Source organism: Rhodamnia argentea, chromosome 8, assembly GCF_020921035.1.
Source record: "Rhodamnia argentea isolate NSW1041297 chromosome 8, ASM2092103v1, whole genome shotgun sequence".
In the NCBI taxonomy this organism is placed as follows: domain Eukaryota; kingdom Viridiplantae; phylum Streptophyta; class Magnoliopsida; order Myrtales; family Myrtaceae; genus Rhodamnia; species Rhodamnia argentea.
The window spans coordinates 14,640,620-14,655,474 of NC_063157.1; the positions used below are offsets into that span (position 1 = coordinate 14,640,620).

The 14,855-nt window shown below is 39.6% G+C and overlaps 1 protein-coding gene across 1 annotated transcript; it reads left to right on the forward strand.

Annotated features, from left to right (window-relative positions):
* The first annotated feature begins 790 nt into the window (after window positions 1-790).
* LOC115725845 (ABC transporter B family member 20-like) lies at window positions 791-14,544 on the forward strand. The gene is made up of 11 exons (XM_030655486.2): window positions 791-1,274; window positions 3,839-3,893; window positions 4,005-4,180; window positions 4,313-4,513; window positions 8,449-8,708; window positions 8,797-9,107; window positions 9,229-9,449; window positions 9,563-9,903; window positions 9,983-10,776; window positions 10,882-11,123; window positions 12,691-14,544. Exons 1-11 carry the CDS (start codon window positions 864-866, stop codon window positions 13,918-13,920), a joined length of 4,242 nt encoding a protein of 1,413 aa, XP_030511346.1. The 5' UTR covers window positions 791-863; the 3' UTR covers window positions 13,921-14,544.
* Window positions 14,545-14,855: the final 311 nt, after the last annotated feature.

Consider the following 14,855-nt stretch of genomic DNA (forward strand, 5'->3'; position numbering starts at 1 on the left):
TAATTCTTTATCAGGAATTAAGAAATCAAAGGATTTGAGCATGTTGAAAAGGAAAAAAGTGATTTTTCCAGACCAGCCAGACCATTATTAAGTGCTTTTCTTTTTTTTTGGTTCAACTAAAACCTTAATGGTTAAAGACCCCATTTTTTTTCAGTTGGTCCAGCTGTCCACCCACTTGAGACTTATACCCCCCATCATTGCACAGCATGAAAACCCCGAAATGCCCCCGTGGTACGCCGGTTGCTGACCCGTTGTTTTGATCATTTCTGTATCATAAAAAGTAAAAAGAAAAAGAGGGGTAAAATGGGAAAATGGATACACCACGTGATCTCGGCGGCGTTTGACCGTAAAATCGAAAAATGAATATATGAAGGAAAATAAAGAAAAAAAAAGGAGAGAAGCTGGAATGCACGCATTATTTGGTGCTACAGCGGGTGAGTCAAGTTTTTCCTCCCTCCCTCCGTCCGCCTCCTTTGACCCGGTCGCGCGCTCAACGACGACGGCGACGACGGCGACGACTCGCTTTTTCCTTCGTGCGAAAAACATAAAGGGAAAAAGTGAAAAAAAAAAAAAAGAGGCACGAAAAAATAAAGCGGAAATACAGGGAGAGTGGGGGAATCGAAGAAGATGTTTTGTCGCTGAAGCTGAATCTCCTCCTCCTTCTCCTCCTCCTCCTCCTCCGCCTCCGCCTTCTCCGTTATTCTGCAGATCCCCACTGGCGTCAGAGCTCCTCTCTCTACTCTCTCTGACGAGCTTTCTAGAGAGAGAGAGAGAGATTGCGACGTTTTCTTCTAGGTTTTGGAGACAGTGAAATTGAGGGAGCTCGTGGTGGGGGGAGCTGAGCGAGGAGCGCGCGCGACGAGATGATGATATCGCGAGGGCTGTTCGGCTGGTCGCCGCCGCACGTCCAGCCGCTGACGCCGGTCTCGGAGGTGTCCGAGCCGCCGGAGTCCCCTTCCCCGTACGTCGACACGAGCGCGGAGCCCGGGGGCCCCGCCGGTGCCCAGGTGGAGCCGGAGGAGGAGATGGAGGAGCCCGAGGAGGTGGAGCCGCCCCCCGCCGCCGTGCCGTTCTCGCGGCTCTTCGCCTGCGCGGACCGCCTCGATTGGGGCCTGATGATCGTGGGATCTCTCGCCGCCGCCGCCCACGGCACCGCTCTCGTCGTTTATTTGCATTACTTCGCCAAGATTGTGCACGTCCTTCACTTAGGGGATCCGCGAGGAGCGTCGACTCCACCTTCTTCAAATCCCGAGATGTTTCACAGGTTTAAAGAGGTAACTGGACCTTCTTCAAAACCCTAGTCTTGGTATGGTTCATGCAGTGCTAATTTGGTTCTGTTTGGCTCGAGGAAGATTGCTGGCAGTAGGGCTTAGGGAGGAGGAGCTAGTGCATTTAGTGAAGGAGATATCTTGTCTGAGCTGAAATGAGCTTATATGAACTAGGGAGATTTATTGGATCGGTTATTTTTTGGGGGAAAGTTGTGATTTTTACTCAAGTGCTTGTGTTGAATGACTTGCTTGATAAATTTTCTGCTGCCCTGCGAGGTTTTTTTAAAGGAATTTGGCTGATTTGGTTTTGTCTTGAGCTATAGCAATGGCATGTATACCCTAGCTGATCTTCCCACCTGCTTAGAAACCCAGGGCTCATTGCTAAAGCTGGTGGATTTTTTTTTTTTGTTTAATATCTCCAAACTATTGTTGGGAGTTCTACTTGTAGGCTTGTGACTTGTTCATGTAAACACTGTGCTAATTAAATTTGTTTCAGAATCTAGCAGTTTTTGCAAGCCAGCCAATCGACCTATGAACTTGAACAATTGTTGGTAGACAATAAACTTCACTGCAAAAGTGGGATCGGATCCAATACATCTGGCCAGAAAAGTTGTTTTCCTCTTGTTGTTCTTCTGTATGACAAATAAAAGTCATAGGTGCAAGCTGCATTAGGTTTGATTTTGTCATTCTCTATATGTTTCTGTCCTTGGGAAATTTTTATGCACCACAAAAGCCAAAGGGGTGGAAAGGCACCGAACAACTTGTGTCTCCTTTACTTTGAGCTAGTAAATATGTTTGCGAGGTAAACATGTGGAGAGTTGGGTATTCTCTAGTGAGAAAAGAAGTAAGGTGTACTCCAGTCAACTTTTTTTGACTTGATTCATCGTGACCCAAGCTTAAAAATTGAAATTTGATGCCGATATAAGTGAAATTTTATACTCTAGGATGTGTCTTGTTAGCAAAGTGCCCCTAGTGCGCTTGCTAAGCACTTTCTATGAAAGATTACCTGAATTTCCAAAACATTTAAACATAATGTGAGAAAAACAATGTGTTGAAAACTGCATACTTTCCTTATTTGGTTTCTTAACAAGTCTCCCGAGGCACTCATTAACAAAATCTTTTCTCGAAACGAAAATATGCCTTGTTATGGGTTTAGTATTGGGAACCCATTGGTTGGTGGAGCTGAAGTGTTATGTATTAGAAAAAGATGAAGGAATGTTATTAAAACTAAACATGCCAAGCATAGTTTTTCTAATTGGTTTGTAATGCGTAATTGGATTTATAAATGTATATCTAGAGTATGTTATTTTGAGATGAGAAATATGCCTTGCAAGGATTTGGTAAGAGTCGTTAAGTCTGATGGATATTAGAGGTAAAGTGTGTTGTAATTTCTTGAAAGTTGAGGCTGAAGATATAAATAAAAACAATGGTCGTCAAGCATGATTTTTCCTTATGTGTTATATGTAAGGTATTGTCACCTCCTCGGTTTCCAGTACATGGGATGCTTCATAAAGTACCATGTGTGCACAATGATACTTTCTTTGCTTGTTTTTTTTTTTTTAAATCATTGTGACACCTTTCATATTCTACAGTGAAGTGACTCTCACGGCCCACTAAGGTAATTGAACCTAGAATAGGTCTACCGCAGTGGTTATGACCTTTACCGTGTTCACTTATAAGATTGTTGAATAATCCATTATTTTGTCAGTAGTGAATTGCTTTCAGTCATCTCAAATTGTGCATGTATATGGTATAATATTGAACCATGTTGTCGATCTCTGTCCATTTAGACTTCATAGAGCTTCTTTTAAAAATGCATGAGGTGTCATTATAATATTTCTTTAAAGCATAAGGTGCCGTAGTAGATATTTCATAAAGCATAAGGTGTCTAGTGTAGTTACTTAAAAAATGTATGAGGTGTCAGTGCGGTATCCCCAATACTATGGCTGTTCATCCTTATGTCCAATAGACATGCTTGTATTCGGCCATTTGTCCTCTTCCTCCCCTCTTAAAGTGAATAGCCACAAGGCAGAAGAGAGGGTTACTTGTATAATTGATGTATTTGACAATGTAGGCGATGTTTAAGGAATCGTGTATTTGGAGAAATCATCAAGACATGGACCCCACTGTCATTAGGTTGATTTTGTATTGGCATGTGATCTTTTTTGTTTTCTTTTTCTTGATAAAGTAGTGAGTGATGGATGTTTTGCTGAAATTTCAAGATTTATCGAAGAATCAGTGAGGAACATCATATCCTTAAAAACGGTCATTGATGTCATAAGGTGTGATTTAATTGGAGATATTGATTGATGAAAGGAGATACTTTATGATCTGGCGCTTGCTAGTTCTCAATCATGTCTCTGGTGGAAAATTCATTGGGAAGGAGGTGATTGTATACGAAGCCTGGTTCCTATTCTTTTAGGGCACTCTTCTGGTCTATTGTCCTGCCAATGACCATATATATATATAACCATGTTATTAGTATTGCGTGTTTTGATTTAAGTTATATGTGAACTGTGATTTGTAGATTTGATCTTACACTTTCATTTCTTTGTACGTCTTTTCTGCAGCTCTCTCTATCGCTTCTTTGGATCGCGGTTGGTGTCTTTGCTTTTGGTTGGATTGGTAAGATTTGATAATCTTGCACTCATTTTCTAAAATTTTGTCATTTGTTACTATCTACAAATTAGAAGGTGATACATTGCTGCCACAACACTAACTTATTCTGTGTAATAGAGGTCTCATGCTGGATATTGACGGGGGAACGACAAACGGCAGTCATCCGGTCAAAGTATGTTCAAGTGTTGCTTAACCAGGACATGAGTTTTTTCGATACATATGGGAACAATGGGGACATCGTGAGCCAAGTATTAAGTGACGTGCTACTCATTCAGTCTGCTCTCAGCGAAAAAGTATAGTCTCTTCAGTGCACTTCTGTGTTGAACCTTTTCTTTTTGAAATTTATTGTCGTGGGACTGAAGTAATGGAACCATTTTCTCGATTTAGTTACTTTTTAGTAATTGGATGAGCCTTTTTAATTGCAGGTTGGAAATTATATTCATAACATGGCCACTTTTTTCAGTGGCCTAGCTATTGGGTTTGTCAACTGTTGGCAGATTGCCCTGATAACGTTAGCAACTGGTCCTTTCATTGTTGCTGCTGGAGGAATATCCAATATATTTCTTCATAGGCTTGCTGAGAATATCCAAGATGCATATGCAGAAGCAGCTAGCATTGCTGAACAGGTACTGTCACTTCTCTATAATTTTGCCCATAACCCTGTGCGAGGGGAGGGAGGAGGGAAAAGAAAGGGGCTGGGGGGAGCAGCAGTTATGTTTGCTAAAACCTGCGGTGTATGAACATGCATTGCATACTTCTGTCACGGATTTCATGTTTATGAAGAGTATAAATTTGAAGTTGGATGACTATGAGGTGCACAAAAATCATGAAAAAAGATCAAGTGAAAATTGAATTGTAAATACAACTTGATTTTAAATGGTGACTTTTGGATCCTATGAAAATTTGTAACTCTCTATTGCTTCTCTTTTAACTCAACTATCCATTTTCACTGAACTCGAAAAATTAAAGTAAAAACAAAAGATAAATGCTCTTCTCACCTTTACCCAAAAAAAAAAAAAACAAAACAAAAGATAAATGCACTGCTTCAGGACAAGTAATTTTTCTAGGTTTGCATACTAAAAGGTCCTCACTACCTTGCTTCTCTCTTCTCCCTTCTCCCTTAATCTTCTTGAGATTTTTTAGAGCAAAATCTTCTAGTAATGTACTGTGTGGGATAACCTTTGAGACATTCCTTCGTTGATGTATTATATTCTGGGTTTGAGAAAGCTTTCCTTCCCAAGCAATTTTATAGTAATTTTGTGTATAAGATAATCTTGTGTGACTACCAACAATTTCTTTGTGAGTTCAAATGTGACCCATGTCATGTGTGAGGCCTCTCTTTTTGTTTGATGAAGTGTGTATCCAACCAAAGCAGTCAGAAACCTTCTAAGTCTGGTCCATTAGAATGTACTGATCTGCTGCCTTAACATACAATATTTGGCCTTCCCTATATTATTTTTTTATCAGGTTTCTAGCTTTTCTAGGAAACAGTGGGAATTGGTTTGGGTTAAAAGACTGAAGGTGGACATTATGAACAACTTGTTGAAATTGATTTTTAATTTTCAGTTTACAGGATTTACCAACACCCATTTCCTTCAGCTTACAGTATTCACCAACACCCATTTTGGGCTGCACACAACTGCAGTCTCCAGAAATCTTCCTGAAAGCCTCATAGGGTTTTTCTAGTTGGGATATTCTTATAGAGGCTTTGGGGAACATTACAAGTCATCTCCCTCTAGAAAGATTCAATCTCAAATCACCTGGCTTGCTTTCAAAACATATTAAACAACCTGCTTCAATGTTGCATTTAGATGATGAATCTTACAATTAAATAGAGTGAGGTTTTAATGCAACCACGGTTGACATGTGTCCGCAAATGAATAGGAATTGTGGACCTTTTAACATTCTGATATTAGGTATGGTAAGTTCTAGGACAATGTCCACTTTGACCAACTCAATCGCTATCCTTATTTGGTAATGCTTCTTTATATTATGGTTTTGAAAATATGTTAGTGTTTGGTGCATGTTTGTGCTTTGAAATTATTGGATTCATGTCTTAGTTCCATAAAGGTTAGAGGAATCTTTGTTTTGGCCACAGTTTCTTTACATTAAATGGGATTGATTTGTACTCAATGTGAGAGCTAAAAAGTATAAAATGTGATTTATTGGAAAAAACCCGAGTATAATTATTTTTAACCTGCGGCATCTCTTGGGTAAGTCACTAGTCAGATTTATAATTCTGATTCGAAAGCATTTTTAACGTCTTAAATGTAGATGTACATATCCACACAGTTGTCCATGCAGTTGTACTTAGACACAGCTGAGTTTTCAATGAATAGCGTATGATATCCTTTTGAAATTGGCTGGAAATATTATCATCTGATGTGAAGTTAATGTTGGTGGTTAAGTTTTGAAAGTGAGGCGGCAATGTGAACTTAGGCCTATTTAGAGGTTTTCCCCCTTTTTGGAAATTTGGAATATAGCTATATCAACCTAATGCTTTTGGCTTGAAGGCCGGAGAAATACCCTTTGCTAGGGATTAAACAACTTGTTGATGAACATATGATTCTTGTGTCACGTGTTTGTGGCCATCTTGATGTAGTATGACAAATCCCACAATAGAGGATAAATCTTTAGGCTTCATATCCAAAGCTTCCTAAGCATCGCATCTAGGGTTTCTTAAGCATAATCCTAAGAGAAGAATTGCATTGAGCAATCGTAAAGCATATACTTGCAAAATTCAAATAACCATTGACTTCACACTCAAAGCTTTTCAGAGGATAGAATTACAACGATCTTAATAAATTCTTAATAAGAATCACAATCCTAAAAGATGTAAGACTGCTAATTTATCTGCGAGAAGAATACTAGTCCCTTGGGACTTTTATTTGATTTGTGAAGTCAATGTCAATATTTGAGTAAATATCGTCTTTCATGATTTTGTTGGCTGCATCATTCTCCCCTGCTTAGAGAAAACTGTGTCCTCAAATTTTGAAGCGTCAAACTATTGAATATTTCAGCTTTATCTGGGTCATTATAAGTTTCCCTCTAGCTGAAAGAAGTTTGATTATGGCATGCTTTGACGCTAACCATGATCAAACTCTTTCTGATAATCAACGTTGGATGGTATTATGAAATCCAGATCCTCAATTTTGCTTGCGTGATTTTCACAGCCACCTTGAACTGAATTTTCCTTGTTTTTCCCAGCATGCACCTTTACTGGATATTTATAATCAACGTGACTGAAATCTCCACACCTGAAGCACACAACTTTCGAGCCATCGACCTTACTTGATATGTTTTTTATTTTCAGTCTCTTTCATTCAATCAACATTGTCATGTGATTTAAGATCTTCTTTCTCGAGTTCAGATTTTTCTAATACTTGAAAAATCTTGAACACCTCTAGTATTTCAATTTTGTGGACGACTTGATCAATGGTTCTTTCCATTGGTAGCACTCCTAGTGCAATAAAAAACTTTATTTGCTCAGAGAGTTCATCGATCTTGCTGTTTTGTTGCTTGAAACAGCGTTCATGATCTTTTCGCCAAGTGTCCAGCTCGAATTTCAACTCACCAACCTTGGAATTCAACTCAACATCAGTAACCATTGTGGGAGAAAGGGGAGGAAACTTTGCCTGATACCTACATTGATGTAGGATGACAAATCTCAGAATTAAGAGAATAAATCTTTAGGCTTCACACTCAAAGCTTACTAAGCATCACACCTAGGGTTTCTTAAGCATCCCACCTGAGAGAAGAATTGCATCGCACAATACCAAGGCAAATACTTGCAAAATTCAAATAACCGTCGACTCTATTGAGAAGAAAGAAGGACAACAATAGACTCTCTAAAGGTCGACTCCTAGTTGAAATAGGATACCTAGGGAATGTAATAGTTTATTCAAAATAAAATGGAAAGTTAATAGAATCCTAATAAGAATCGAATCCTAAAAGATATAAGAATGGTAATTTATCTATCAGAAGAATCCTACTCCCTTAGGACTCTTACTTGATTTGCAAAGTTCATCTTCATCAAAACTTGGTAGAAACATCAATATTTGAGCAAATGTCATCTTGCATGATTTGGTTCCTGGACTTCACCTGTGACCCGATAAACATTTTGTTGTTTTTTTGTTTGGTATGTTCTTTTTGCTTTGTGATGTTTACATACATTTCTAAGTTCTGTTGACTTGGATTGAGCCTCTATGACATTCAAAGGAACGGGGCACTTCTCTTAGGGAAGCAATCTCGATGATTCCTTATTCCACCTATAATGCCTGCTTAATGACTTTTACTTTTGACGAACTAAGCCATGGATGATTGAAGTCTTGACTTGTCATTCTGGACTTTTTACAAAGTTTCTAATCAAATATTGATTCTATTAAAGTTGAAGAAATGGCAGAAAAGTCTCCCTCTATATTAGATAGGTAAGCACATACATTAATTGTAGGCGTAAGGTAAAATAAAAAAGCTCTAGTATCAGAATTGATTCATTAGCATGTCGCTTCTTCGGAGAAATGTTGAAGCTGTTACCTCATTTTGATATGTTTCAAATATGCAGGCAGTTTCATGTATTAGGACCTTATATGCATTCACCAATGAAACATTGGCCAAGTATTCATATGCAACTTCACTGCAAGCGACTCTGAGATATGGTATCCTGATAAGTCTCGTGCAAGGACTTGGGCTTGGATTTACTTATGGGCTTGCAATATGTTCTTGTGCCTTGCAACTTTGGGTTGGGAGGTTCCTAGTTACGCGTGGAAAGGCTCATGGTGGTGAAGTCATAGCAGCCTTGTTTGCTATAATACTAAGTGGGCTGTAAGCATATTGATTACATGTTTTACTTTTAGGTCACACCATTATTTTCACAGCCTTCTCAAAGGGAACTTTTTTTATGTATGTGTAGAGGTCTGAATCAAGCTGCAACAAATTTCTACTCATTTGATCAAGGAAGGATTGCTGCTTATAGACTTTTTGAGATGATTAGCCGATCATCCTCTTCAGTCAATCATGATGGGAGTACTTTGGTGTCTGTTCAAGGAAATATTGAGTTCCGGAATGTGTATTTCAGCTATCTTTCTCGCCCTGAAATCCCTATTCTGAGTGGATTTTATCTCACCATACCTGCTAAGAAAGCTGTTGCACTTGTTGGCCGGAATGGTTCAGGGAAGAGCAGTATCATTCCTCTGATGGAGCGGTTTTATGATCCCACTTTAGGTATAATAAGTTCCTCATTTTACTATAGTCCCTAGACATTCTGTTCCGAAAGTCCCATTGAGATCTTTTACAACTATTTCGGGATTGCAGATTCCCATGTTCTTATTTTTTTCTCATGCAGGAGAAGTTCTTCTTGATGGAGAAAATATTAAGAATATGAAATTGGAATGGCTAAGACGCCAAATAGGACTGGTTACCCAGGAACCTGCCTTACTAAGCCTGAGCATCAGAGATAACATTGCTTATGGCCGGGATGTTACAGTGGATCAAATTGAGGAAGCTGCCAAAATTGCACATGCACATACCTTCATCTCTTCACTCGAAAAAGGATATGAGACACAGGTAAAATTCAGAAGTTTGAATGCACGATTGAAATGCTGAGGTTAATTGGAACTTTTAAATGGCTTTTCTTTTCTCTTTCAATTCCATGTAAAAGGAGCTTGTATGCGTTGCAGGTCGGTACAGCTGGTTTGGCATTGACAGAAGAACAGAAAATTAAACTTTCTATTGCGAGAGCTGTGCTTCTAAATCCATCAATTCTTCTGCTTGATGAGGTCACTGGTGGACTTGATTTTGAGGCTGAAAAGGTTGTCCAGGCAGCTCTTGATCTCCTTATGCTGGGGCGCTCTACTATAATCATTGCTCGGCGTCTTAGCCTCATCAGGAATGCCGATTACATTGCTGTGATGGAGGAGGGACAGCTCGTTGAAATGGGCACACATGATGAATTAGTAGGCCGGGATGGTCTTTATGCAGAGCTTCTTAGATGCGAAGAAGCAGCAAAGCTTCCTAGGAGGTACATAATTTTGCTTAAAGATAATGCTAACTTGCTGATGTCTAGTATCCAAAATGATGGGTGATTCTTTTGCTTTCAGGATGCCTGTTAAACACTATAAAGGAGCTACTGCTGCTTTTGAAATTGAAAAGGATTCTTCAGTAAATCATAGCTTCCAAGAACCTTCATCTCCCAAAATGGCAAAATCACCCTCTCTTCAGCGGTTTCCTGGCGTTCATGGATTTCGACCAGCAGATGTTACTTATAGCTTACAAGAATCACCAAAAGTGCGGAGCCCCCCTCCTGAGCATATGCAGGAAAATGGTATCCCAACAGATGCAGGGGATAATGAGCCATCAATGAGGAGGCAGGATAGTTTTGAGATGAGATTGCCAGAGTTACCAAAGATTGATGTTCAGTCTGTACAACGACAAGTGAACGGTTCAGATCCCGAGTCTCCTGTTTCACCCCTTCTGACATCAGATCCGAAAAATGAGCGTTCACATTCTCAAACATTTAGTCGACCACATAGTCACTCTGATGATATGCCGATAAAATCAAAGGATGCAGAGGACAGAACACATGGGGAAGCACCGTCACTGTGGCGATTGGCAGAGCTTAGTTTCCCAGAATGGCTTTATGCTGCATTAGGCAGTGTTGGTGCTGCAATATTTGGCTCTTTTAATCCTCTACTTGCTTATGTAATCGCCTTGATAGTAACAGCATACTATAGATCTCGCGAAGGTCCTCATCTGAGGGAGGAGGTTGATAAATGGTGTTTGATCATAGCTTGCATGGGAGTAGTAACTGTAGTGGCCAATTTTCTTCAGCACTTCTATTTTGGTATCATGGGGGAGAAAATGACGGAAAGAGTTCGTAGGATGATGTTTTCAGGTAACGTCTATAAATAAGTCTATTTTCTCTTCCATTCTTCATTGGACTTGTCCCATAAGCTTGTCTTATAACATGAAGTGATGGGTGTTTACCTTGTTGAAACAGCAATGCTTCGCAATGAAGTGGGATGGTTTGATGAAGAGGAGAATAGTGCTGACACTCTATCCATGCGCTTAGCAAATGATGCTACTTTTGTCCGGGCTGCCTTTAGTAATCGTCTTTCCATATTTATACAGGACAGTGCTGCTGTTATTGTGGCTGTCCTTATAGGGATGCTGTTACAATGGCGACTAGCACTTGTGGCTTGTGCAACCCTGCCCGTTCTTACTGTTTCAGCTATTGCACAGGTGTGTTCATAATCTACTTCTTGTTGTCAAATCTCTATTGTTCACAAAACTCCCTGCCATCACTTGCCATTGAAAGAAAGAGTAACCGTATCCGGTTTCAACTACTTTTCTTAAATATTTTGATGGGCTCCTTTTTTAAACTGCTGACCCTCTAATCTTAAATCCACTGGTGTAAGTAATCTGTAACTTTGTGGTCAATCTCACATTCTGTTGTTATACTGTTGATGCTAATTGTCTTCTATGTATTTCTTCCTGGCCTGGTCAGTTCACGAGAAGTTGACAGTCCCTCCTGTGAAGAGTGACTTTTTTTTTTCCTTTTTATTTTTTTTTGGGTGGAGAAGAGTGACTTGATTCCTAAGCTTTTAAGTAGCCCTAATCCTTCTGAAGTGCAATATTCCTGATTTGTGTAAATTACTGACCCCAGAGGATGTTATGATCCTATTGGCCAAGCTTGATACCTTCTTTTTGTTACTATCATATACCTGGATGGCTGGATGCTTAAATTTTAATCGTAGTGGGAGTGGAACATATATTAGTTATTAAAACCATTATCTTGTATTTTTTAGTACTGATGAGGATACCGCAGCTGCATTAAATTGATGATTGGAAGAGAAAGAAGCTTTGATTACCACTCACTATTATTAGGCTCCAGAAGCAATTTAGAGATTCCATTGATGAAAAGATGGTTTAATTCTTTTGGAGAAAAGGAACTTGTTTTGATAAGTTTGATTTGGTCAACACTTGACAATTTATACCCCTGATCAGCTGTATGATTGAGTCTTGATTAGAGTCTTAGACATTTTGAAACATGAAAACATGTGGAAGGAAGGGAATGAACCGTAGGAATGTGAAGCTACGTGGGAACTGATGTAGGCATGCTAACCCTATAGACTGTACTTTCATTTGTGATGATATCATTACAGAATTGCAAGTTGCAAGATTTGATGATTGTTTCTGATGAAGCATTTGTTAATTTCCTGCAAGCTACTTGTGTTCAAGTTGTTAATCAAAGGGCCAGGTTGGTCATTATTTTTGGGCTTCTATACTGCTTATCCTTTAGGTTAGATGGGCACGCTTCTCCATAGTTTGATGATAGTCAACGAGATCCCTTTTAGTTCTGTTTGCTTCTGTGTTAAGCTTCTTCATTGCTAGCTTAGTTGAATTATCATCTATCCTGACACCCTTAGGGTGTTTGGATACACTTCTACCTTTTACTTTTTGCTTGATTTAAATTTTGCAACAAATGAACTTATGAAATTTTTGAACCTATGGAAAATTGCACCATATATATATGTTAACATGTAGATTCACAATAATATTTCTCGAATTTTTGGGATTTGGATAATTTGTAAATCTTGGTGGGGAAGTATTTTTTGCTTTTACTTAATCTGAAATAAGCAGGCCCTATAGTGTCTGCATTTCCAAAACATCTCTTTGCTCTCTGTATCTGCATCTGTTCTTGATTGATAAGCTGTCCATTATCAGTACCAAGTATATTTGTTGCATGGTATCTTTTCTACCCTCTTGTTGATGAATAAATGATCAGATGCCAAATTTGGTTTTGCAGAAACTATGGCTTGGTGGCTTCTCAAGGGGTATCCAGGAAATGCACAGGAAGGCATCTTTGGTCCTTGAGGATGCGGTTCGAAACATATACACCGTTGTTGCATTTTGTGCTGGTAACAAAGTCATGGAGCTGTACAGATCACAATTAAAGAGAATACTCAAGCAGAGTTTTCTTCATGGAGTGGCAATTGGTTTTGCATTTGGTTTCTCCCAGTTTCTACTTTTCGCTTGCAATGCCCTTCTTCTGTGGTACACTGCATTATTGATTAAGAATCAACATATGGATCCACCGACTGGCATGAAGGAATTTATGGTTTTCTCCTTTGCAACATTTGCTCTAGTGGAGCCTTTTGGACTGGCTCCATATATACTGAAACGACGGCAATCTCTTACATCTGTATTTGACATAATTGACCGAGCGCCTAAAATCGACCCTGATGATATTTCGGCAATGAAGCCTCCTAATGTCTATGGGAGTATTGAGTTAAAAAATGTTGACTTTTGTTATCCAACTCGCCCCGAAGTATTGGTCCTGAGTAATTTCAGTCTTAAGGTAAATGGGGGACAAACTGTGGCGGTGGTTGGAGTTTCAGGATCTGGAAAGAGCACCATAATATCTTTGATTGAAAGATTCTATGATCCAGTTGCTGGTCAGGTTTTGCTAGATGGACGAGATTTGAAGCTTTACAACTTGAGATGGTTGAGAAACCACCTAGGCCTTGTTCAGCAGGAACCCATTATATTTTCAACAACCATCAGAGAAAATATCATCTACGCCAGGCACAATGCAAGCGAAGCAGAGATGAAGGAGGCTGCTAGAATAGCAAATGCTCATCATTTCATCAGCAGCTTGCCTCATGGTTATGACACGCATGTGGGGATGAGAGGTGTTGATCTAACCCCAGGACAGAAACAGAGAATTGCAATTGCTCGTGTAGTTTTGAAGAATGCTCCCATATTGTTATTAGATGAAGCTAGCTCATCCATCGAATCTGAGTCAAGTAGGGTGGTGCAGGAGGCTCTTGATACGCTGGTGATGGGAAACAAAACCACCATTCTTATAGCCCATAGAGCTGCAATGATGCGGCACGTCGACAGCATTGTAGTTCTCAATGGGGGACGCATTGTGGAAGAAGGAACCCATGATTCTTTAATGTCCAAGAATGGTTTGTATGTACGTTTGATGCAACCTCACTTTGGGAAGGGTTTGCGTCAACACCGTCTTGTTTAGCAGTACCAGTGGGGTTTATGCGGATTGTAGTTTTGGCTGTTGAAAGTTCTTGATTCTCCCTGCCGATTGCTGGAGATGCTGATGAGATAAAAAGCATGGGGAGATTTGTCGGAGATGCTGGCATTCCAGAAAGCACACGGATGAAAGAAATGGCATAGGCTTCTATAAATGCTAAGCAGGAAAGATCAAATTGTCAAAATATTGGGGAGAATACTTATTCAGGTGTCCAGTTGGCTTGTTGAGGATGTGGTTCAGGTTAGATGCATATTCTTTTGGAGGCAAGCACCATTGTATAAAAGCCCAATTAGCCTCCAGGGCAGATCGATTTGTTAATTTATTGGTCAAAGAGTGATATGGTGATTCTAGTCAGGATAAGGTATGTTTTCTTGCTGATTTCTCTTTTTTCGCTACGGTCCTTGCTGTTTCTTGCTGTGTATCTTTCCCAATTTTGTGCATGGTATAGAATGATTATAGATTGGAGAGAGGCAAAGTTAAGGCTGTCTATTCTCAGTTATCCTGGTGATTGTTGTTGTTCTCGAGCTCCATGTAATTTCCATGGTTTAGCTTGCTAGGCTGCGTCTTATAGATTCCCACTTACACGACTCGGAAGGAGGTTCATATTTTAGTTCTCATACTCACGTCTTAACAGCTGCCCAGCTGGATCTAGAATTCACGTCGGTTACATGTCCGAGAGGGTTACTCGATGTTGATAATTGAGGCTAGGTCTCAGAATTCGATGCGATTTTCTCAAACGTGCATTTCAGGTGACCGACTTATAATGACTGGCCAAGGTGCTATCGTGAAGCGCCCTATGCGAGGCCTCTGCCACAAGTTCTGCAGTTTAAGACTGGATATTTAAAAAATTATCAGGAATACAAATCATGGTTTATTAGGATTCGAACACGAGTGTTCAATGTGTTATCACCTTGGGAACT